Source organism: Arvicola amphibius, chromosome 12, assembly GCF_903992535.2.
Source record: "Arvicola amphibius chromosome 12, mArvAmp1.2, whole genome shotgun sequence".
NCBI classification, from domain to species: domain Eukaryota; kingdom Metazoa; phylum Chordata; class Mammalia; order Rodentia; family Cricetidae; genus Arvicola; species Arvicola amphibius.
Window position 1 is genome coordinate 136,704,081 of NC_052058.2, and position 21,745 is coordinate 136,725,825.

General features: G+C 44.0%; 1 protein-coding gene across 2 annotated transcripts; it reads left to right on the top strand.

Moving 5' to 3' along the window:
* The first annotated feature begins 317 nt into the window (after positions 1–317).
* Mcee (methylmalonyl-CoA epimerase) lies at positions 318–20,292 on the top strand. 2 transcript variants are annotated; one of them, XM_038314006.1, is made up of 3 exons: positions 318–449; positions 7,288–7,625; positions 20,009–20,292. In XM_038314006.1, the coding sequence occupies exons 1-3, from the start codon at positions 404–406 to the stop codon at positions 20,159–20,161; spliced, it is 537 nt and encodes a 178-aa protein (XP_038169934.1). In that variant the 5' UTR covers positions 318–403; the 3' UTR covers positions 20,162–20,292. The 2 variants fall into 2 exon arrangements, with proteins under 2 accessions (XP_038169934.1, XP_038169935.1); XM_038314007.1 differs by having other exon boundaries at positions 7,288–7,463.
* Positions 20,293–21,745: the final 1,453 nt, after the last annotated feature.

Sequence of the window (21,745 nt, forward strand, 5' to 3'; positions counted from 1 at the left end):
TTGGGCATGCGTGGAGGCGGGGCGGAAAACCGAAAAGATCTATTGGTCGTCTCAAGCGCCTTGGCTCTTTCTCCAAATGTCTTGTTCTGTGTTTCCAAGAGAAGTACAAGTGATGTCGTATGGTTGCTTTCTGTTTCTGCTTTCGATACAATTAGTATTTTAATGTAACGGAAGGGAAGCTCGCTTCACGCAGCGTCCGCGCCTCATTTTCCCGCCCCCTGTAGCCGTCAGTCAAGCGCCTGGTATTGTGGCCCCGCCCCTGGCCTCACGCCCTGCCCCCGTCCTGTTTCCCCGCCCACTTCGGCTTTAGACACGCCCCCGGGTCCTAGTCCCCGCCTCCTGCCCGCTTTCCCGGTTCACTCTGCGCTACTAGGTCGCTGTGCAAGCGCCTTTGCTTCACAAGATGAGGCGCATAGTGAAGGCCGCCGCCTTGGCTGCGAGCTCTACAGGTGAATACCGGGCACCGCCGGACGCGGGGAGCGCTGCACGGGAGGCCGCGGGTGGCCTAGGTCTGAAACGCTGGACTTCCTGAACTGTCTTCCCTTAGCGCAAGAGTTCTTTCTTGTCCAGCTCCCTGCTATTGGGTTGCCCTTTGGCCAACGTGGACCAGACAGGTAACCTGCCCAGGAGCACAGACAAGGCAGGGACAGCAGAGAATCAGGAAGGGACGCAAGAATTATTATATGCCCGCAATAAGAGACAGGAGAAATCAACAAAGTCGCGAGTCCTGAAAAGTCTCTCTTGAATTCAAGCATGTTTCATGCACTTTAGCTACCCGTTTTTCATCTGACGTAAAGAGGAAAGGAACATTCGGAAGGATTGTAAGTTCTCAGAGTTCTCTTGACCTCCATCTCTTTTATAGATAAGCAGAATTATGGTGACAGATGACCAAGTTTTCTTACTTTCTCCTCTTTCGTTTTCTTTTCTTCCTTCCTGGTGACAGTTACTACCCTCAGTCTGACATTTTCTATTTGGAAGAAAATATAAGGCAGTGTCGTTCCAGAGCTACTCCTTTACATTTGTGACAAATCCTTTAATTGGCGTGTTCAAAAGGTATTCAGAGGAATGAACTTTTGTTAATATACTTCCCACATGGAAAGTTCTGTCTGCTCATCTGATGAGACCTACACTCCTGGTCATTTTTCAAAGTCAGCTCTCAAACTAAATTTGTTTCTTGTTTTGTTTTTTGGTTATCTAGGCTTTGAGGCCAATCAAAAAATTACTTGTCTGTCCTAGCAAGCCCCCAAGACAGACAGATGAGCCACAGGCAAAAGAAAAAAAAAAGTATACTTTAATACAGTAGCTGCCTTATAATCAGTTTAGTATGGTGACACGTAAGAGAGCATATTGTATCAAAAGACAGAGCAGAGCACAATAGTTTTTTTATTTTGTCTTTTTTTGGGGGGGTTGATTTGTTTTATCTAGACAGTGTTTCTCTGTGTAGCTCTGGCTGTCCTGGAACTTGCTCTTTAGACCAGCCTGGCCTAGAACCACAAAGATCTGTCTGCCTCTGCCTCCTGAGTGCTGGGGTTAAAGGTGTGGTTTGACAGAGCAAAATGTTAAAATGAGTTTCTGAATCAACTAATGCTGAAGTTTTGCTAATACTTCTGCTTGGTATGGTTTTCATATGCCTGGTCGAATATAAATCACCATCTTAGCATGCCATATGTTGTTTTTTGCAAATACCTACTAAGGCAGAATCACATATTCTGTCATAGCAAGCTCTCTTTTAGAAAATAGGCATTGCTTATCAGACATACACTAATGATATTAAAAATGAGGATCTGGCTGGGTGGTGGTGGCGCACGCCTTTAATCCCAGCACTTGGGAGGCAGAGGCAGGCGAATCTTTGTGAGTTCGAGACCAGCCTGGTCTACAAGAGCTAGTTCCAGGACAGGCTCCAAAGCTACAGAGAAACCCTGTCTCAAAAAAACAACAACAGCAAAAATGAGGATCTGGACTGAGATAGTACCTCAGTTCCTAGAGTCCTTTCTTAATATGCACAAAGCCTTGGCTCAGTCTTCATCCCCACATAAACTAGCATGGTGGTGCGTACCTGTAAAATGCAGATAGAAGAACCAGAAGTTCGGGTTCATCCTCAGCTACTGTGCTGGTCTGAAAGTAATTGACCCCTATAATCTCATAGGATGAGAAGGTGTAGCTTGTTGGAGTGGGTATGGCCTTGTTAGAGGAAGTGTGCCACTGTGGGGCAGGCTTTGAAGCTTCCTTTGCTCAGGATTCCGCCCAGTGAGGCAGTCTACTTCCTGTTGCCTGCAAGATGTAGGGCTCTCAGCTGTTCCTCCAGCACCATGTCTGCCTGCCTTCTGCCATGCTCCCCGCCGTGGTGATAATGGACTGAACCTCTGAAGCTGTAAGCGAGCTCCCACAATTAAATGTTTTCTTTGTAAGACTTGCCGTGGTCATGGTGTCTCTTCTCACAGCAACGGAATCCTAACTAAGACAGCTACATACTCAGTGTGAGGCCAACCCACCCACACAGTGGGGGCTCCCTGACAGACCCCAGGTTAGGCACAAACAACACCCAAACCCCTGTTTTCACAGAGATCCTTTATTAAGCAGGAAGAAAAGTTAAAAGTGGCTGCTTTCTGCCTCAGGCAGAAAAACAGCATCAAATGGTCTTCCAGGTGTCCTTCTTAAGAAGAGAAGAGGGGAGATCTGTGTTAGAATAGGCTAGGGTTAGAATAGGAGACAGGACGAGGGAGAAGAGAAAGGGGACAAGGATATTTGTCCTGGAGGGACAAAGGACTGACTGTGATTGGAGAGGAGACAGATGTGGCACATGGGCAAATGGTGGTTTATAAAAGGGGGAAACCCCATGTTAGGATGAGGTGTTTAGTTTTGTCTGGGCATGTTATTTAGGTGAGCTAAAGGAGGCTTCTGATTCCTGAACTTTGGAAGTCAGCCTCAGGAGGCAGATGTAGCCAGATAAGGGAACAGACCTTGGTGGCTACCTTTAGGAATGCCATCTAACAGTTTTTATTTTTAGCAAGGCAGAGAGAATGGGATGAAGGGCAAGGTCTGGCAGAGCCACATGTTCAACTGGGCAAGTGTCCCTTCATTAGCACCTTTTACTTTTATTATTAAATGGCTGGGTATTGGGTAAGCAGGCACTGTTTTCTCTGGTTGCTTCCTGCTGACATTGGGGCATTGTTCAGTGAAGCTGGTTTGTTGGTCGAGGCAGGGAAGAGCAGGCTGTGTCAGTTGACGTCCAGGTTCTGCAGGACCATCTGAGGCTAGGGAAGTGTAGTTTATGAGACTGGACCAGGGGGTAGAGTCTAAGGAGGCAGCTGGACTGGCACTGGAGTTGCCGGAGCTCTGTAGTCGATTTGAAATCCATTGGGACAGATAGACTAGGGGCAGAGGTGACGTTAAGGAGTTTAGGAAAAGCATTTCATTTGAATGTACATTTGAAACTTTTAGGTTCATGGTCCTGGCAGTTGGAAAGAGGAGTCCCAAGACCAGGGAAAGGGGGAGAGATCCCACCCTTAGGAATAGGCAATAGCCAGGAAAACTTGGGCTGTTGGTTTCAGAGAAAACGGACCCTTCTTTCTCTTACCAGCTGTCAGTTGCCAATAGCTCCTCAGCTGGAGGTGGGACTTCATGTCTACCTCTCTTTCCGTGTTGGGATTTTTGTCTGGATTGAATTTTTTGCAGGTCTTTTGCATGTTGTCCTAACTGCTCTGAATTCATGTGTGAGGCTGCATTACTGTATTCCTTGTAGTCGTCCATGGCTTCTGGGTCTACACTCTTTCTGCCCCTCTTCCACAGTAATCCTTGAGTTTGGGAGGTGGGGATAGGGGATATATATATATATATATATATGTGTGTGTGTGTGTGTGTGTGTGTGTGTGTGTGTGTGTGTGTGATATGTATGTATGTATGTATGTATAAATGTGTGTGTGTGTGTGTGTGTGTGTGTGTTCCATTTAGGACTGAGTGATCTCTTATTTTCTGTACCTTGACTGGTTGCAAGTCAAGTCTCTATGTTAATTACCATCTACTTAAATAGAAGCTTCTCTGATGAAGGTTGAGAGATGCACTAATCTGTGGATATAATGTTAAGCAATTGAAAGTCAGTTTAGTACCATTCCCATTTATTTAGCAGAGTGATTGTCCTATCTAGCCATAGTTTCATTCATTAATAGTGGTGTCAAGTATGGTCTCAACTTGTGAAATGGGCCTTTAGATCCAATCACAAAGTTGTTGGTTAGTCTCATGACATTTGTACCACTATTGCTCACTGGGCATGTCTTGTCAGGCAGGTGATTGCAGCTGTCATGGTTCACAAGTAGGTAAGACTGATGACTACGTTACTCTTCCAGTAGTGTGCATAGTCCTACAGTGTGAGAGAGATACCCAGCCACGATGAGGCTTCCAGTGAGTACCAGCTTTGTTTTGCCATGTTCTGTGACTTAAGTATGTGGTGTCATCAGCAATAAGGGGCTCTGGAGGGTAACCAAGAGCATTGGCAATAGTTTGGGGACTCTATGGTATCCATAAGGCCAATTACTTCCAAAGAGCTAACCCATTCTTGGCAGTAGGCACTGGGCTTTTCATTTGTTATCCTGTGTGTCATATAGAGGTGTTGTTGCCCCATTATAGAGTAACTCCTTTTAAATGGTGTGTGTGTGTGTGTGTGTATGTGTGTGTGTGTAATAGTATATAGCATTGGGTTGGGGGGACTGGTTAACAGATTGCTGAAAGATAGTTATTGTTTAGTTTCCATTTCTATAAGAAAAGAAATTCACAAGTGAAGAAATGGTCATGAGCAGTATACATGAATCAGAGGGGTTTGATTTGTTGTGATGTAGGAGACCAAACTCAGATCTTTGTGCATGCTCGGTAGTGTTCCTTCATTGAGCTATACACCCCCATCAGAGCTGGAAGTGTATATGTGTATATGCATGTGCATGTGCGCTTATGTGTGTGTAAGCTTGGTCATGAGTAGGTTTCCATATGGTCTTTAGTGTTAACTATCCCTCCTCATATCCCCTCCCATCCACACTCAATTTCCATTACTCCCCCTTTATACTAATGATTGCATGTATTGGTCCTAGCTGTGGCTCTGGGGAAGGAGCACAGGCAGATCTCCAGAGCTCACTGACCAGCCAGCCTTGCCCAATATTGGGCAAGACCTGACTCAAAAGTGACATATAAGAATAGGGTGGAGGATACCTAATTTCACCCTTTAGTGAGATGGGGAGGAAAGGGTTTATTCTGCTTACTCTTCCATATCGTTGTTGATCATTGAAGGAAGTCAGGACAGGAACTCAAACAGGGCAGGATCCTGAAGGCAGGAACTGATGCAGAGACAATGGCAGGGTGCTGCTTACACATGGTTTCACATGGCTTGCTCAGCTTGCTTTGTCTTAAAGACCAGGACCACCAGCTCAGGAATGGCAAGACCCACGGTCGGCTGGGCTCTCCCACATTAATCATGAATAAAGAAAATGTGCCACAGGCTTCCCCAAAGGCCCATCGGGTGGAATTATTTTCTCAATTAAAGTTGCATTTCCCAAATGACTCTACCTTGTGTCAGGTTGGCAGAGAACTCCCCAGCACACTGAATGAGAGAGGATTTCTTCCCAGCCTGGAGTAGTTATGCCTCTGTTATGTCAAGTTGAATAAAGAAATAATGTAAAACTCTGGCTCAGAAGAAATCACAGCATGGTATATACACCTTGTTCTCGCTTTCCACCAAGAAGTTAGATGTTTTCCTTTGTTGATATTAAACAAAATATACACCCAAAGTACTGCATAGTATCCCTTTCATGAATTCATCCATGGTGTGAAACAAACAAATATGTATGGATTGGGAAGAAAATTGCCTGCTCTTCTCCTTGGGTGTGATGTTCACTATCACATCCAGACTTCCGTATAATGCAGACGTCACTGAGCAGTTCCAATGTGCAGTTACCCCTAAGTGCTACAATAGGCATGGATTACTATGAATGTGCAGTTGCCCCTAAGTGCTACAGTAGGCATGGATTACTATGAAAAGTGGGGTTCTTTGTTCAGAGTGGAAGTGAAGCTAGGAATACACTTTTTATATGTGTTTGTATTGTTTTTAGTTATGTGTATGTGTGTGGGTCTGAGTGTGAGTTTGCACACTTGAGTGCAAGTGCTCTTGGAAGCCAGAGGCATCGGATCTCTGCTCAACACAGGTGCTGGGATCTGAACTTGGGTCCTTTACAAGAGCAGCAAGTGCTCTCAACCTCTAAGTTGCCCGCACTGCGCCCCAATCTGCACTCTATGCACTAGAACCCAGTTCGTGAGCTTCGGGCAAGGGGCTGGAGGTTGAGGAAACACACGCAGAGACAGACCGACAGACAGACCGACACACAGACCTTCTAACACTGGTACCAAAAGCCCCCCTTTAATAGCACCATGGAGACTTAAATACCCTGCACTCAATGGCCAACAGGTGAAAATCCTATCCTCTGATCCTCTAGATAAAGCACAGCTTTTAGTAACTTCAATTAGAAGGCTCTAGACAGGGAAGAGCAGCTGAAGGTCAGGATTTATTAGTCCAAACATAAATTATCTCTCTAGACCCAAGAATTACAGTCTAACTCTGAACAAATAGCTTTCTCCCCTGCAGTTTGAACCTAGAGCCTCAGCTTAGTAGGTAAACACTGTATCATGATGGAGGACTCTCATTGGTTAATAAAGAAACTGCCTTGGCTTTTTGATAGGGCAGGATTTAGATAGGTGGAGTAGACAGAACAGAATGCTGGGAAGAAGGGAAGTTAGTCTGACGCCATGCCTCTCCTCATCGCTACAGTATCACTTAACTGTTTCCTAGGCTCTGGTTATGTTTTATTTTGAGGCAGTCTCACTAAACAGCCCACCATGGCCTTGAATGCACTCTGCAGTTTAGGCAGGCCTTGAACTTCCACTCCTCCCACTTCTGCCACCTCCAGAGCAGCTGAGATTATAGCTCTGTGCCACCAGGCCTAGGTGACACAAAACTGGAATTATAAGCCCGGGTGACATGCAGCTGAGTTTATTGATCCGGGCCACCCGGCCCTGGTAACATACAGCTGGGATTATAGACCTGGGCCACCAGGCCTGGCTGACACATAGGTTTTTAATTCTTGGCAGAGCAGAGTGAGTAGTTTTCACATAAATTTTTCGAACTTAATATCAAATAGATAATGTAAACAGTGAATTTTATAGCTCTGTTTATATTTTAAAATGAAATTTAGAAGTACATGACTTCTCAAAAGAGAGATATCAATGGCTGTTTGATTTTTTTTCCCCCAGGGATTTTCTCCAGAGTCCAAACTCCAGTTGCTTTGGGGAGAAGTTTTTCCATGCCACAGTCCCTGCAGCAAGTGTCAGGCCCCGTGTGGAACCTGGGTCGGCTCAATCATGTGGCCATAGCAGTGCCAGATCTGGAAAAGGCTTCGTCATTTTATAGGGATGTTCTGGGGGCCCAGGTAAGTGAGGCGGTCCCTCTTCCAGAACATGGAGTATCTGTTGTTTTTGTCAACCTGGGAAACACCAAGATGGAGCTGCTTCACCCACTGGGGAGTGACAGTCCAATCACGGGCTTTCTGCAGAAGAACAAGGCTGGAGGAATGCATCACGTCTGCATCGAGGTATTTTATCATCTTAGTGTCTGCTGTTTGACTACCTATAACCAGAATCTTATATCAAGTTTCTAATGGAATGGTACTATTATTTTCCCTTAAAGGTGAATGTGTTTGTCATGTGTGTGTGTGCAAGTGTGTATATGTGTGTATGTGTATGCACATGCACAAGTGTGCATGCATTCACTCTCTTTCCTTTGAGGAAACTATAACAATAAAATTTATGTATTTTGAGGACAACTAGATCCAATAGAGCTAAAATAGACCACCAAAGTGGATGTATTGATTAAATGTAGACTCTCTTGTAATAAGACAGTAAATGCTCTCCGCTATCCCTATGAGGCAGTAAGGCACATGAAGAAAGATTATAAAATAAAAATTTCATCAACATGCCTAAGTTTTAGATGCAGTGGCAGGGGTTAAACTGAGGGCATCATGCAAGCTAAACCTGTGTCAGACGCTGGGCTACATCCCAGCCAAGATAGTCTCATAATTCTGATCTATCCTTTAAAAATTGAATAACTTTCCAGGCAATGGTGGCACGCGCCTTTAATCCCAGCTCTTAGGAAGCAGAGACAGGCGGATTTCTGTGAGTTTGAGGCCAGCTTGGTCTGCAGAATGAGTTCCGGGACAGCCAGAACAACACACAGAGAAACCCTGTCTCAAAAAATCAACTAAAACAAATTAAATAACTTGTTCCTTATTACAAAACCAATTCATTTTCAATTCCTGAAGGTTTTTTTCTTTGTTTTTAAAAATCATCCCCCCACCCCATACCATACCTTGCATGTTGGAGGTCAGAGGGCAACTTTCAAGAGCCAGTTCTCCGTTTCCACTATGTGTGTTCTGGGGGATTAAACTCAGGCCATCAGGATTGGCGGTAAGCACATTTACTCACTGACCATCTCTCCAGGCCGGGATTTTAATATCTCCCAAACTGCATTTTGCTAACAGTCTCTGAGAAAACGTGAGGAAATGTTTGACAAGAACATTCTCATTAGAGAATATTTATCTGCAGATGGTCATGTTCAGATAACTGACTTTGAGGCTACCAGCAATGACAGTTAGACTTCAGCTTAAATTAATTTGATAGGACAATTCATCGGCAAGACACTATGACAAAATGAATGGCAAAGCCTCAGTCCTAATTCTGAAGCTCAGTCCTAATTCTGAAGAGAGCTAAGTTGGCTAGAATAAAATCAAGGATATATTCACACATGTGAACCTACTTTGTGTTAAGTACCTGGAATTCAGCCAAATACATGGACCCTGTCTCCAGTGAGGCAGGGATATTTAAGCAGGCAAGTGGACTCGACTGTGATAATGGAATTAAGATGTGTGTCTTCTCAGTATACAGTGGGGTAGAAGTTGATTGCTCGGGTCAAGGAGCTGGAGGGCATCACAGGGCATTGGCTATAATGACTGTGAAGAAATCCCCTCAGAGAATAGGAGGAAAGGCCAACATAACAGCTAACAGACACGTGTATACCCTCTGACACACATGAAACACTGGATGCATATTGTATTCTTTAACTCCTCTGGCTGCTCTGTTAGGATGCTACTAACCCCTACGACAGGAGAAAGAACAAGACTTGATTAATTTGCTCATGATAACATTAGGTATACACAACAGGGCTCAGGTTCAAACCCAAATTTATTCTGTTTCCAGGGTATGCACTCGTAGCCATGAGGCCAGTTGCCTTCACTGTGTGATCAGACCTTAAAATGTGAGGTTGGGGACCCCATCCGACATTCGGCCAGGGGACTACACACGGTCTTGTGTTTACCCTTTCTTTCATCCTTGGAGGCTTCTTGGCTGCCAGTTTTATCCGTGGACAGAGGGTTTGTGTAAGCCCCCCTCTCAGGATGGAATACTGGACCATCTGCCTTTGAGTCTACTCTCTTTTCTCCTCCACTGTGTGGTCTGGGTTCCACATCAAGAGAGCTCGTGCTATCAAAGGAGGCCAGCTGTGAGTCAGAAGTTCAGTTGAGTAAGGAAGAGTGCGAGTCCAGGAAAGTAACAGCCAGTTCAAAAGTAGAGATCAGAAGAGGGGACAGAAACACTATGAGTATAAGATGGAGGTAGGGGTGACATGTGACAGTGTGGACGGTGCTCAGCCTACTTCAGTCTGAGCATTGCCACACGCCAAAGTGGCTTCGTCACCCAGATTTCCCTTTCCCCGTCCTGAGCTATCACAAAGGTTTATGGGACTGCCTCGGGCACTGCTGTTCAACAGCCAACAGGAAGGGAAATCAGAGAGCACTAAGGGCAAATGCCTATGAGGTGACCTGGGCATTTTACCTGTCGTTTCTACTCATATCCCACTGACCTGATCTTAGTCAGATGGTACATGTGGCTGGAACAGAGACCGGGCAATTTAGTCTGTGTCTAGGCAACTGTGTGTCCCGCTCAAACAAGAAAGACTTTTATAGCCGGGCAGTGGTGGCACACGCCTTTAATCCCAGCGCTCGGGAGGCAGAGGCAGGTGGATCTCTGTGAGTTTGAGGCCAGCCTGGTCTACAAGAGCGAGTTCCAGGACAGGCTCCAAAGCTGCAGAGAAACCCTGTCTTGGAAAAAAAAAAGGTTTTATAAATTAAAAGGAAGAGAGTGAGAGCATCAGTCTGGGTCAGGCTTGTCTACCAATCTCTGCAACACTTGGCAATTTTTCTTTCTTTATTTTTTTAGGGCTTATTTTCTGTATTTTGCCTGCATGTATGTCTGTGCACCCTGTACATGCATGCAGTGCCAGCGGAGGTCAGAAAGGGGCATAGGATCCCCTGGATCTGGGGTTACAGACAATTGTGAACCACCATGTGAGGACTGAGAACTGAACTCCCGGCCTCTGGAAGAGCAGCGAGTGCTTTTAACCCCTGAGCTGTCTCTCTAGCCCCAACTTAGCACATTTTAAGAATAGCTATTGCCAAGATAGCCTTACCTTCTTTCTGAATGGAGAGATACTATAAGACGGAGACACCAGAGAGTTATTTCTCTCAGAGCTGTGGCATTCTCAGATAGTGGGGTCGCAGATTTAATTCCTCAGAGCGGGTGGAGCAAAATTCCTTGCCTTTCCTCGAACAGAAGACATATTTGTGAATGTAAATATTGAGATTTCAATCTCAGCGTATTGTCAGTCTGTAGCTGTAATATTCTGTTCTGGCTGAAGGACTTGGGTCTTGGACTGTCTTCTAAAGTACAGACGTGATAAAGCCCATCAGAAGCCCTTTCTCTGATCAGCGTTCCAGTTCCTATGGCCGTGGAGTAGAGGAGCATCACCAGCACCATTTTGTTTGCTCGGGAGCATGGATGCAGGAGCCGGAGTGCTGCTGTACAGCTCCTGCTCAAGGTTTCTCACGTGACACATGTCAGCAGTGACCACAGTGCCTTCCCAGAAGCCTCACTCACGTGACTGGTACTGAGTGCATTCTTACAGCTTGGAGTTCAGCTGGACATCTAATAGGAGGGCCTACAGGGGACCTCTTTGGCTTGACAAGCTAAGTGTAGTTCTGAGGGTGACTGAATTTCTTTCTTTCTGTGTTTATATGTGCGTGTATCCCCACGAAACTAGGGAGGACTGTGTGGCCTCTTCTGATGGCACCGTCTGCCACTGCCTATCGGTAATAGGCAGGTTTGAAGCAGAACAAGTCTCTAGATCTTGGCTTTTTAAAAAGTGTGTGTGAGTGCTTTGCCCGCATGTGTAGATGTACCTGGTGTCTAACAAGGATAGAAGAGGGCACAGAGGGCACTGGGTCCCCTGGAACTTCAGTTACAGTTAGGTGTGAGCTGCCATGTGGGTGTCAGGAACTGAGCTTATGGAGAAGTAGCTGGTGTTCTGAACTGCTTAGTCATCTTTCTAGCTCCTGGATCCCGTCTCTTAATGAGAAGAGCCATGCTTTCAGAGTGCTATAACCATGAATGTGTGCTGAGAAAAAAGGCTAATGTGGATTTTTTTAAGCTATAAAATTATTTGAATTCCAAATTACCAGAAATGGGGACGTTGGGATCAGCATCATTCACATATGCAAGAGGCAACAATATGCCTAGCCTTGTGAACACAAGACTCGGGATTGTTGAAACACAACAAGGTAGAAGGCCCATAAGCACCACATCACAAATAATGGGTTTCCTCCGCTTTCTCTAGCATTTGGCCATATACATCATTAAGATATCTTAATGTAATCGTTTGTTGCATGATTCTGGGGAGACATGAAAAAAAAATGCCTGTCTGAACTCGAGGGCACCACCAGCCCAAGGAATAACTCGTTCAACTCTGCCTTGATGAGGAGAGTGGGTTTAACTGGGATTTGCTTACCAGGTGGTGGCTGACTGATTACAGAATTGCCAGCACCCTGCCTCCCATGCCTTGTGTTATATGGCTCCCATTCTACAACAGAACTGATACCATGGACTTAGAGCACCACCTAGTATTAGAGCAGCAGAAGTGACTACAACTTAGATAGCAGGGCATAAGTGAACTCAGACCCAGCAAAGTTATTTGATGTGCACTCTGTCCTTGCTCTTGCTGGTGATTCTGTTGGCCTCAGAAAACACTGTCCCATGGAAGGGTGGCTTTGTTTTTCTGCACCCTGGAAGACAGACGGCTTAATGCAGCTGACTGCAAAATGGAGTCACTCTGGGGGTGGATTCGGAGAACTGCGCATCTGTACGTGTTCCTAGTTCTTCTCTAGCTTGTCGGTCTTTGGCCATTTCTTTCATAATACCATCCCTTCTTTAGTCATCATAAGTCCACTCATTGGAGAAATGGATTTATTCTAGTATCATTTGTCCTTAGCCTGTCCCAGTAAAACCTCTGATTGTGTAGTTTCTGCTGTGGATACACTTGATGGCTCTAGACATGTGAGAAATCAGCACCTGTTGATTGTAACTTGCCCAGTTTCTGGTACTGTGTGATACAACTTCAGCAGATGAGACACAGCCTGTAGAGTGAGTGAAAGACATAACCTGTGAAGAAGTCCACATAAGGATTGGTATGTTGGGTTCAATAGCCTCTGCAGTGTGAGGTAGAGTGGTGATAGACTCGTGTGTGTGTGTGTGTGTGTGTGTGTGTGTGTTTGTGTGTGTGTGTGTGTGTGTGTGTGTGTGTTGGGGGCTGGAGGTTGCCTAGCTTGTTGGGGGGGGGGGTCAGAGTTAGTGATGTGTAGAGAACATCATTGCAGGAGAATGTGACGATTGTCATAGGAAGTCAGAGACCGAGTGGATGAATGTCATGGGAGTTGGTGTGCTATGGAGCACCTGGGCCTGAGTAGGTTCTTAGTCATGGTGGTAAATTCATTGGGTAGGTGTAGGAAAGAAACAGGATGAGGAACGTCTGCATACTAGGACTCTAGGGGTCATGATTTTGGGGCCCAAGCAAGATAAGGAGCCTATGGCTTAGGGCATAATTGTATTTTCAGGGAGAGGCCTCCATGCAGGAGAGGTGTGGCGTAGCACGATGAATGGGAGCAGAGGTGGAGTGAAGAGCGCAGTCACAGGGGTGGGGGAAGAGGCAGCCCTGCTGCTGGAGCAGTGCAGTAGAGAGACACTGCTGCGAGGGGCAGCGGAGACTGGCTGCCTCAGGGGCTTAACCAGAGGAGTGAGCTTAGTGACATTAATGGGGACCGGGTGTTTGCACGGGAAGAACACAAGGTGTGATGTAAAGATGATCTTACTCTTGTAGGCTGATGAGAAAAGGTATATAAGAACAGCATTATTTTTAATGTAAGATAGTGTTGGAATGGCCACACGATAGGTGAATTGCTTTCCTGTTCATGCTTTTGTGTTTTACAGGTCCTTCTTTGAGCCATGTACATCTTATGAAAGTTATCGAGTGAAATAGTTTAGTTCCTTCTTCCTCAGAAATGCTCTTCCACCAAGAAGAGAAAAATTCCACTTTCAAAAGTAATTTCAGGGGCCCAGAAAGATTGCCACACAAGTGTGAGACTCTGAACTTGATCCCTAGCCCCTCATAAAGTCAGTGTAGTAACATTTGTCTATAGTTTTAGTACTGTGGGGGCAGGGACAGGGGTATCCCTAGGACTCACCAGCCAGCTAGCCTGCCCCTATCTATGAACTCCAGGTTCAGAGACCCTGTCTCAAAAAAAGTATAGAGCAATTGAAAAAAACATTGACCCCTGACCGGCATACAGCCACACAAATAATTTCAGTCTAGTCCCGTGGTGTCACACTCCTGTTGCCCCATCACTCTATAGGGTAAGGCAGAGCATCACTGGTGCCTATATGCTCAAGGATAGTCTGGGCAACATACTGAAACAACCTTTAAAAATGTCCGTTTTCCTTTTGGCTTCCAATAACCCTCCTCAGAAAATCCCTCCGCTAGTGATTCCTGTCCACTGTCTTCTAGATGTGGGGATTTCATGGCATGGCAACATTTACAGAGAATAAGGCAAAGTAAAACAGGTGGACAATTTGGTGAGATTTTACTACATACTAACATTGTTTTGTAAGTGTATTTTATTAGAGAGAAAGATGAAAGAGCAGTATGCCATCAATGACCCCCTTGTTTTAGTTTGCATTTCTATTGCTGTGAAGACACACCATGACCACAGCCACTCTTAAAAAGGAAAACATTTAGTTGGAGCTTCCTTACTGTTTCAGAGGTTTAGTGCATTATCATCATGGCAGAGAACATGGTGGCACGCAGGGAGACATGGTGCTGGAGAAGGATCTGAGAGTTCCACATCTTGATCTACAGGAAGTGAGCTGCTTGTCACACTGAGCATAGCTTGAGCACAGGAGATCTCAAAGCCCACCGGCACAGTGACACATTTCCTCTAACAAGGCCATAGTTTCTAATAGTGCCACTCCCTATAGGGGCCATTTTCTCCCAAACCACCACACTCCCCGAGAGCATAGCCTCAGTGGCCTAAATCTCTCCCATGAGGTCCCACCTACTAAAGGTTCCACTACCTCCTAAGAGAGCTATGTTCTGGAGATCAGGCCTCTGGGGATACTCAAGAGCAAAACTGTAGTACATATCATGAAAATATAGACTTAAAAGTGTGTTCCTGTCAGCTGGTGAACATTCCAGTGGAGCCCAGCATTTGGGAAATGCTGGACACAGCCAACCACCAGGCTTTGTAGTAAAAATGGAACCTAGGAAACAAGAGTCAACTGAAGACTTTTGAGGACAACACAGGAAGCCTCTGAAGAGAGATAATTTTTTAAAGATTTATTGTTATGGAGTGCCTGTGGAGGTCTCGTGGAGCTGGAGTTACAGGTGGTGGTGGTGAGCCACCCAGCATGGGGGCTGGGAACTGCACTCTGGGAGCAGAGTTGGTCTAGAAAAGCAGCAGCCAACACTTAACTGCTGAGAAATCAGTCCTGCCCTACTCAGAATAATGTTAGGTTTATACAGCTCAGTTAGATTTAGCCTTTAGGGTAGGATTAAAACACAAATATTTAATCTAGACTTTTCACTTAGCTTTAATAGATTTAAATCAGTTTGAGGATTGAATTCATTCATTACTGTTATCAATTAACAACATATTTTTAATTAAGATGATGTCTTTGTTAAATCAGTCAAATTCTCATGGACTATTAAAAGGGGGACATTGTTACTTGTTCATAACAGTTTGCTTGTTTTTTAAACTGAGAATTAATTACTTTAAGGGCACAAGGTAAAAACTTGCCTGCAAGCAAAGAATATTTTTTTAGACTTGTTTTATTTTATATGTACAAGTGTTCACCAGCATGTGTGTGTATGCAACGCTGCACTGGCGCCACAGAGGTCAGAAGAGGGCACTGGGTCTCCTAGAACTGGAGTTACAGATGGTAGTGAACCACTGCATGGGTGCTGGGAACCACTGCATGGGTGCTGGGAACCAAAACCAGGTTCTGTTAGAACGAGTGCTTTTAACCACCGAGCCACCTCTCCAGCCCCACATTGTCATTTTTAAATGGGGCCGCTGAGTACTTAAGGCGATGAAAATTTACCCGAATCTTCTGAATTCTAGTTATGATAATCAAACATTTTAAGGCTTTGATAACGGCCCTTCGTAAGTCACCATAAGAAGGGGCGAGTCAGCCTCACATCGACACACTCAGTTGCTGGAAAGACGTTAGAGAGGGAATCAGCCCAGATCTGCACTAATGTCATTCGAGACCCCAGAGAGTGATCTGAGGCACAACTGCAGGCGTGCAGGATAGTGAAGGCACTTTTAAAGGTGGTGTCACTGACCGTGTTGCTTCTCTTAGTTGGGGCACTAAAATTCATTTCCCAAAGCAAGTTGTTGGGGTTTTTGTTTGTTTTTGTATTTTGTATAGCTATTGCATGCACTTTCAATTCAGGAAATAAAGACAGTTTTATCTTAACCTTTTTGTACCATCAAACACAGTGTTCAGAGTACTAAAGAAGAGTAAATGTGGAGCTAGAGTGGTGGTTCTCAACCTGTGGGCCTTGACCCCTGGGGGTCAAATGACCCTTTCATAGGCATTATCTCGGACCATTGGGAATATCAGCTATTTGTATTATGATTCATAATGGTAACAAAATTATAGTTATGAAGTAGCAATGAAAATAGTTTTATGGTCGTCACCATTCCATGAGGAATTGTGTTAAAGGGTCACAGCATTAGGCGGTTGGGAACCACTGAGCCAGACCCAGTGGTTCAGTGGTTAAGTGCACCATGTCAGGCATTCACTGTAACTCCAGCTCCAGAGGATCTGATGCCTCCAGTCCCTGGGCACCTGCACTCGCATGTACATACCCACACTCAGACACATAGTTAAGAATAAATTAATATTAAAGAGAATTGTACATTTCACAGCAACACTATCAGAAGGATGGATATAGTACAAGATCCTTAAAATCAAATGAGTCAGTGAAAGACATTGTAATAAAAATAGATGCTGGTCCAATTTTAATTAAGGATTTTATAAAATGACTTGTTACATTTGAGAAGTGTTTGTTAGTGTACTGGCTAGTGTCACCAGAGGGGACAAAACCTCAACCAAAGAAATGCCTCTCTAAGGCACAAGCTGTAGGCAAGCTTGTGGGGTATTTCTTGATTAAGTTATTGATGTGGGAGAGCCTGATCTATTGTGAGTGGTGCCACACCTAGGCAGGTAGTCTCAAGGTATATAAGAAAATGACCCAAACCCTCAAGAATAAGAGTCCCAAACAGAGGTAAGGTATTAATAAATAAAGAAGACAAAAGCCAAAGCTGGAATGGGGAAATCTTGCACAGCTTCTTAAACACTATTTACAGCGGGGGTGGGGGGGGGTGGGGAGTAGCAGCCAAGGTCAGCAGAGAGCTCAATCAAACATAGCACGAGGACTAATAACCATAGCCCAGGGGAAGAGAAAGATCCCCAGAAACTGTAACCTTGACCCCTTTGAAGTCTGGACCTTGCCAAGTCTGCCCCTAGACAAGGACACTGGACTACTGTTCTCTTTGTCCTTTCATTGGGACCTCTAGAAAGCCTTGGGTTGGTCTGCTTCTCAACAAGAGAACAAGCCAGGAGGACAAACCAGTAAACAGTGTTCCTGCCTTGACTTCCTTTGATGAGAGATGATGGAATAAAACCTTTCCTCCAAAAATTGATATAATTTTTTTTTGTCATGATATTTTATCTCAACAGAACAAAGCTAACTAAGGCATTTAGCATAGGATTACTTCTTAGATTTTGGACTATTAAATAATACACTAAAATATGAGGTGTAACATCTAAACTGTCCATATGTATGCTTGAGTAGAATGTTCTATAAATTTTTGCCAAATTTGAGTAGAGATTCAAAGGCATCATACTCATAAATAATGCATACTTATAAAATTTCAGCTTGAGAAGTCGAACAATTATGAACCCCTCGACTCCCATTATCCAGATCTAGCAGTTTTTAAGATCTTGTAGTATCTTTTTCCTTTGTTAAACCATCTTAATTTCCAACATGTCATTTTGCCCTTACCTATCAAATAGGTACTCATTCGATGATATTGTGCCAATCAGAATTAAAGGTAGCTCTCTGAAATGAGTGTCTATACACAGTCTATAAATCAAACTTACAAAACTGAGTTACAGATGTTGACAGAGGTCTCTGACCCGCCCAGTTCCATATCCTTTCAGTTCCAAATAAACACACAGAGGTATATATTAAGTGTAAACTGGTTGGCTTGTTAGCTCAGGCTTCTTATTAACTCTTATAACTTACATTAGCCCATAATTCTTGTTTGTGTTAGCCACGTTAGTACCTTTTATCAGTGAGGCAGTCACATCTTGCTTGCTCTGTGTCTGGATTATGACTGCAGGCTGAATCTTTCCTCTTCCCAGAAGTCTCCTGTTCTGGTTGGCCCGCCTATACTTCCTGCCTGGCTACTGGCCAGTCAGCATTTTATTAAACAAGTACAAGAGACAAATCTTTACAGGGTACAAGGCCATTGTCTCATAGCATACAGACGTCATTTTACAGTTGACTTCCTCTAACCAGGATTTAACAGATCCAGTCATAACAAACGTGATTGACTTCTTCAGACTGTGTTAAAGAACATATTATCATTAGTGTGATTCATTTGTCACAGTTAGTGAACCAAGGTTGAGCCGCTATTAGTAACTGAAGTCTAGATTTTATTCAAATTTCCATACCTTTTATCCAGTGACCTTTTGTTGTTCTCATTCCAAAATTTTATGTCAGATTCAGCTGTCATGTCTCCTTTGGACTCCTCTTACCCATGACATTTTTTCAGACTTTCCTTGTGCTAGTGACTTTGACACATTAGACGGGTTTCTGGTTACTTCTAAACTGTCTGTTATTGAGGGGAGTTGCCTGCTGTTTTTCTCCTGGTTGAACTGAGATTGTTGATTTGGAAAGGTGGCTGCCGTTCTTATTGCTGAACATCAATCAATACAACACAGTAAACAAGGCACCGTTTTGTCACCATTGACATTCCCTTTGCTCATCCACCTAAGAGTCAGTCCACTCTACCACTGTCGAGTAACTCGAGTAACCGTTCCTATTCCCAGCACCCACGTGGCAGCTCATGACTGTAACTCCAGTTCTAGGGGATCCAACCCTCTTTTGGCCTCTGCAGGCACTGGGCACACACATGGTGCACAGAAATACATGCAGACAAATATGCTTACACATACAAATAATATAATTCTACAAAATTTTCTAAATTTTTTTAATTTTCTATGACTGCAAACTGATATTCCTCACTATAGCTCTAGAATCAAATATTTTTCCAAGAAGCCAAGCCCTGTTCTGATAACTAGAGAATAGTGTCAGAAATCATTCATGGTATGGGCTTCTGAATTGCATGTTGTTGTTGGAATGCCATTGGTCCTACGTCTTCTGATTAATACTGTATGTGTATTTTTGTATGTAACCCTGAGAATACATTGGTTGTCACTCAAAATTCCAAAATCTCTCACCATCCCCTGCAGCCTCAGCCATTATCACATGGAGCTCCTACTGTACCCATTATTGTCTGGTCCACCTCTCCTGCACTGCAGACAAGTGAGACACTGGAGACACACAAAAGAGAAGTGAACAGTTAGGAGTTTGTGGTCTTATGATGGAAGTGGCATTCAGACAGCTTTGTAGTGTCTTTCATTTCTAGTTTGGATCTCAAAGGTCATAGCCAGGTAGCATTTCTGGGGGAGCCAAGGAGCTTGGGATCAGGGAAACGTCTTTGGTGAGTGCCTAAGTGTAAACTGTTAAGAACTTATGGGCCACCATATTTTGATTATTCCCATGGAAGATGTTTGTGCTAGTAGATTTCCTCCACTGTAAGACATAGCGGAGGCAATGCACTTGTAAAGACAAAAGGTGTATTCTGGCTTGCTGGGCTTGGAGCTCCCAACCCATGACTTACTGTCTTCAGTGCAGCATGTGATGACAGGAAGTGAAAGACACCGCTGTCTCCTCTAATGCCCTTAGACCTCCCTCTAAGCCCTGCCTGCTAAAGGCTCACCATCTCCCATCAGCTCCACCTGGTGCCGATGTTTACTAATGAACTTTTGGGGCCTTAAGGTTCACACTAACAACCTTTTTTTTTCATTATGGATAAGAAACCCACTCCCTCATAAAAAGTTTGTTCAATGTTAGGAGAAATATCTGAAGTATAACATTCACAATGTAGATCGCAAATAGAAGCATCCACTAAGGTGAAAGATCTTCGGTGTTACAGTTTTCATCATTTTTCCTGAAAAGAATTTAGGCTGATTTTGTGAGGTGCTTTTGTTTTGTTTTGGTGTGGAGAGTGGAACTCAGGGCCTCATGCACTCTAGGCATGGGCTCCATGATTGAGCCACACCCCAGCCTATGTGATGGTTTAGGCATAGTCCTGCCCAAAGGCGGAGGAAGCAGCTGACTCGAGCTCAAGACATACAGCAGCATTTCCTCTCAGATGTACCCATATTTTCCTCCCTTTTCCAGGTGGACAATATAAATGCAGCTGTGACGGATTTGAAGAAAAAGAAGATTCGTAGTCTGAGTGATGAAGTCAAAATAGGAGCACATGGGAAACCTGTGATTTTCCTCCATCCCAAAGACTGTGGCGGGGTCCTTGTAGAACTGGAGCAAGCATGATCCGTAATTGGGAGACACTTAATCAACTTGAACAACTGTTATCAACACTATCAGATGTATTATGCTACTGCTTCCTCTGCTTAAAAGTCAGATTAATTACAGAAAGATTAAAATACATGTACACATATGTATATTTGTTGGCATTGTTAAAATGATGTTCATAGACACTGCACCCAATTTTTTCACTCAGGCAGATCTCCTACTTCTTTCTCCAGGGTCTATCCCAGTGAGTCTTCCTCTTCGGCCATATTCATACCTTCTTCCCAACCCAACAGATCCAGCCCAGGTCCTACATCAAGTGTCCCAGCTTAGTCAGATCTTTCCTTCTGGCTCTACAGCTGATCTCTAGGCTTCTTCTAGGACCCTCCTACCCATCCCCCAACTCAAAGGCCCTCCCACATTGTATCCAACTTTTGTACCCAACCAGATCTATCCCATACCCTTGGCTTGGACCAAAAGTCACATCCTGTACATTACCCTAGTCCCCTTAGTACACCCGACTTTGTTACGTCCAACCTCTCGGGCTAACAGGCCCCAACACCATCTTTTCTTCCCCAACCTGCTCTGTCCATATCAGATTTATAACTAACCAAAGAAACCCACATTTCCAGATCACATTGCAAAAATACCAACAATATGAAAGTATTTTCTCTCCACAGCCTACTAGCCCCATAGAAATGTATGCCAATGAGAATTTCTGAGATCTCAAGTTCAAATGAAGAGGAAATGGAAAAAAAACAATAATTTAACTAAAAAAAATTCAAAGGAAAGTCTTACAAGTTGAGTGAATCAAGCAGAAGACATAATATCAGGCTCAAAGGTAAACTGAAGGATCTAGACCAAATAAGCAAGGAATATGAGCATTTTACAAACAAATAGGAAAGGAACACACAGAAAATGAAACATCATGAACAACCAAACCTTTGAATTGCAGGCATAGACAAGAGAAAATAATTGTAAGTCATAGACGAGATCTTCAACAAGATCATGGAAGAAAAAGAAAACATTCTCAAGCTAAAGAAAGACACACCCATACTGATAAAAGAAGCAGACAGAGCATCAAATACACAAGACAAAATGGTCTTCATGGTATAGTGGTGTGGGACAAATGTCTATATTCTGTTAATTATATTTTAAATAAACACTGATTGGCCAGTAGCCAGGCAGGACATATAGGCAGGACAACCAGACAAGAAGCAGAGGCAGGTCAATGAGAACAGAATTTTGGGAAGAGAAAAGCCCATCCCTCTGCAGTTGTGAGCCTGCCACAGAAGAAGCAAGATGTGACTGCCTCGCTGAAAAAGGTACTGAGCCATGTAGCTAGCATAGACAAGAATAGTGGGCTAATATAAAGTATAAGAGTTAATAAGAAGCCTGAGCTAATGGGCCAATCAGTTTATAGCTAATGTAGACCTCTGTGTGATTTCTTTGGGACTTAGCAATTGCGGGAACCAGGCAGGACAGAAACTCAGTCCACAGTATAGCTTGGTTAAAGCATTAAGTATCCATAACATAGAAAGTGTATTGAAAACCGCAAGAAAAAACCAAAGTCACATCCAAAAAAAAAAAAAAAACTCATCAGAA

Excerpts from the sequence above, each read along its gene's own strand:
- Mcee (XM_038314006.1), top strand. The coding sequence starts at position 404 with ATGAGGCGCATAGTGAAGGCCGCCGCCTTGGCTGCGAGCTCTACAG. Across the intron at positions 450-7,287 it reads CTTGGCTGCGAGCTCTACAG|GGATTTTCTCCAGAGTCCAA; the intron begins GTGAATACCGGG and ends TTTTTCCCCCAG. Across the intron at positions 7,626-20,008 it reads TGCATCACGTCTGCATCGAG|GTGGACAATATAAATGCAGC; the intron begins GTATTTTATCAT and ends TCCCTTTTCCAG.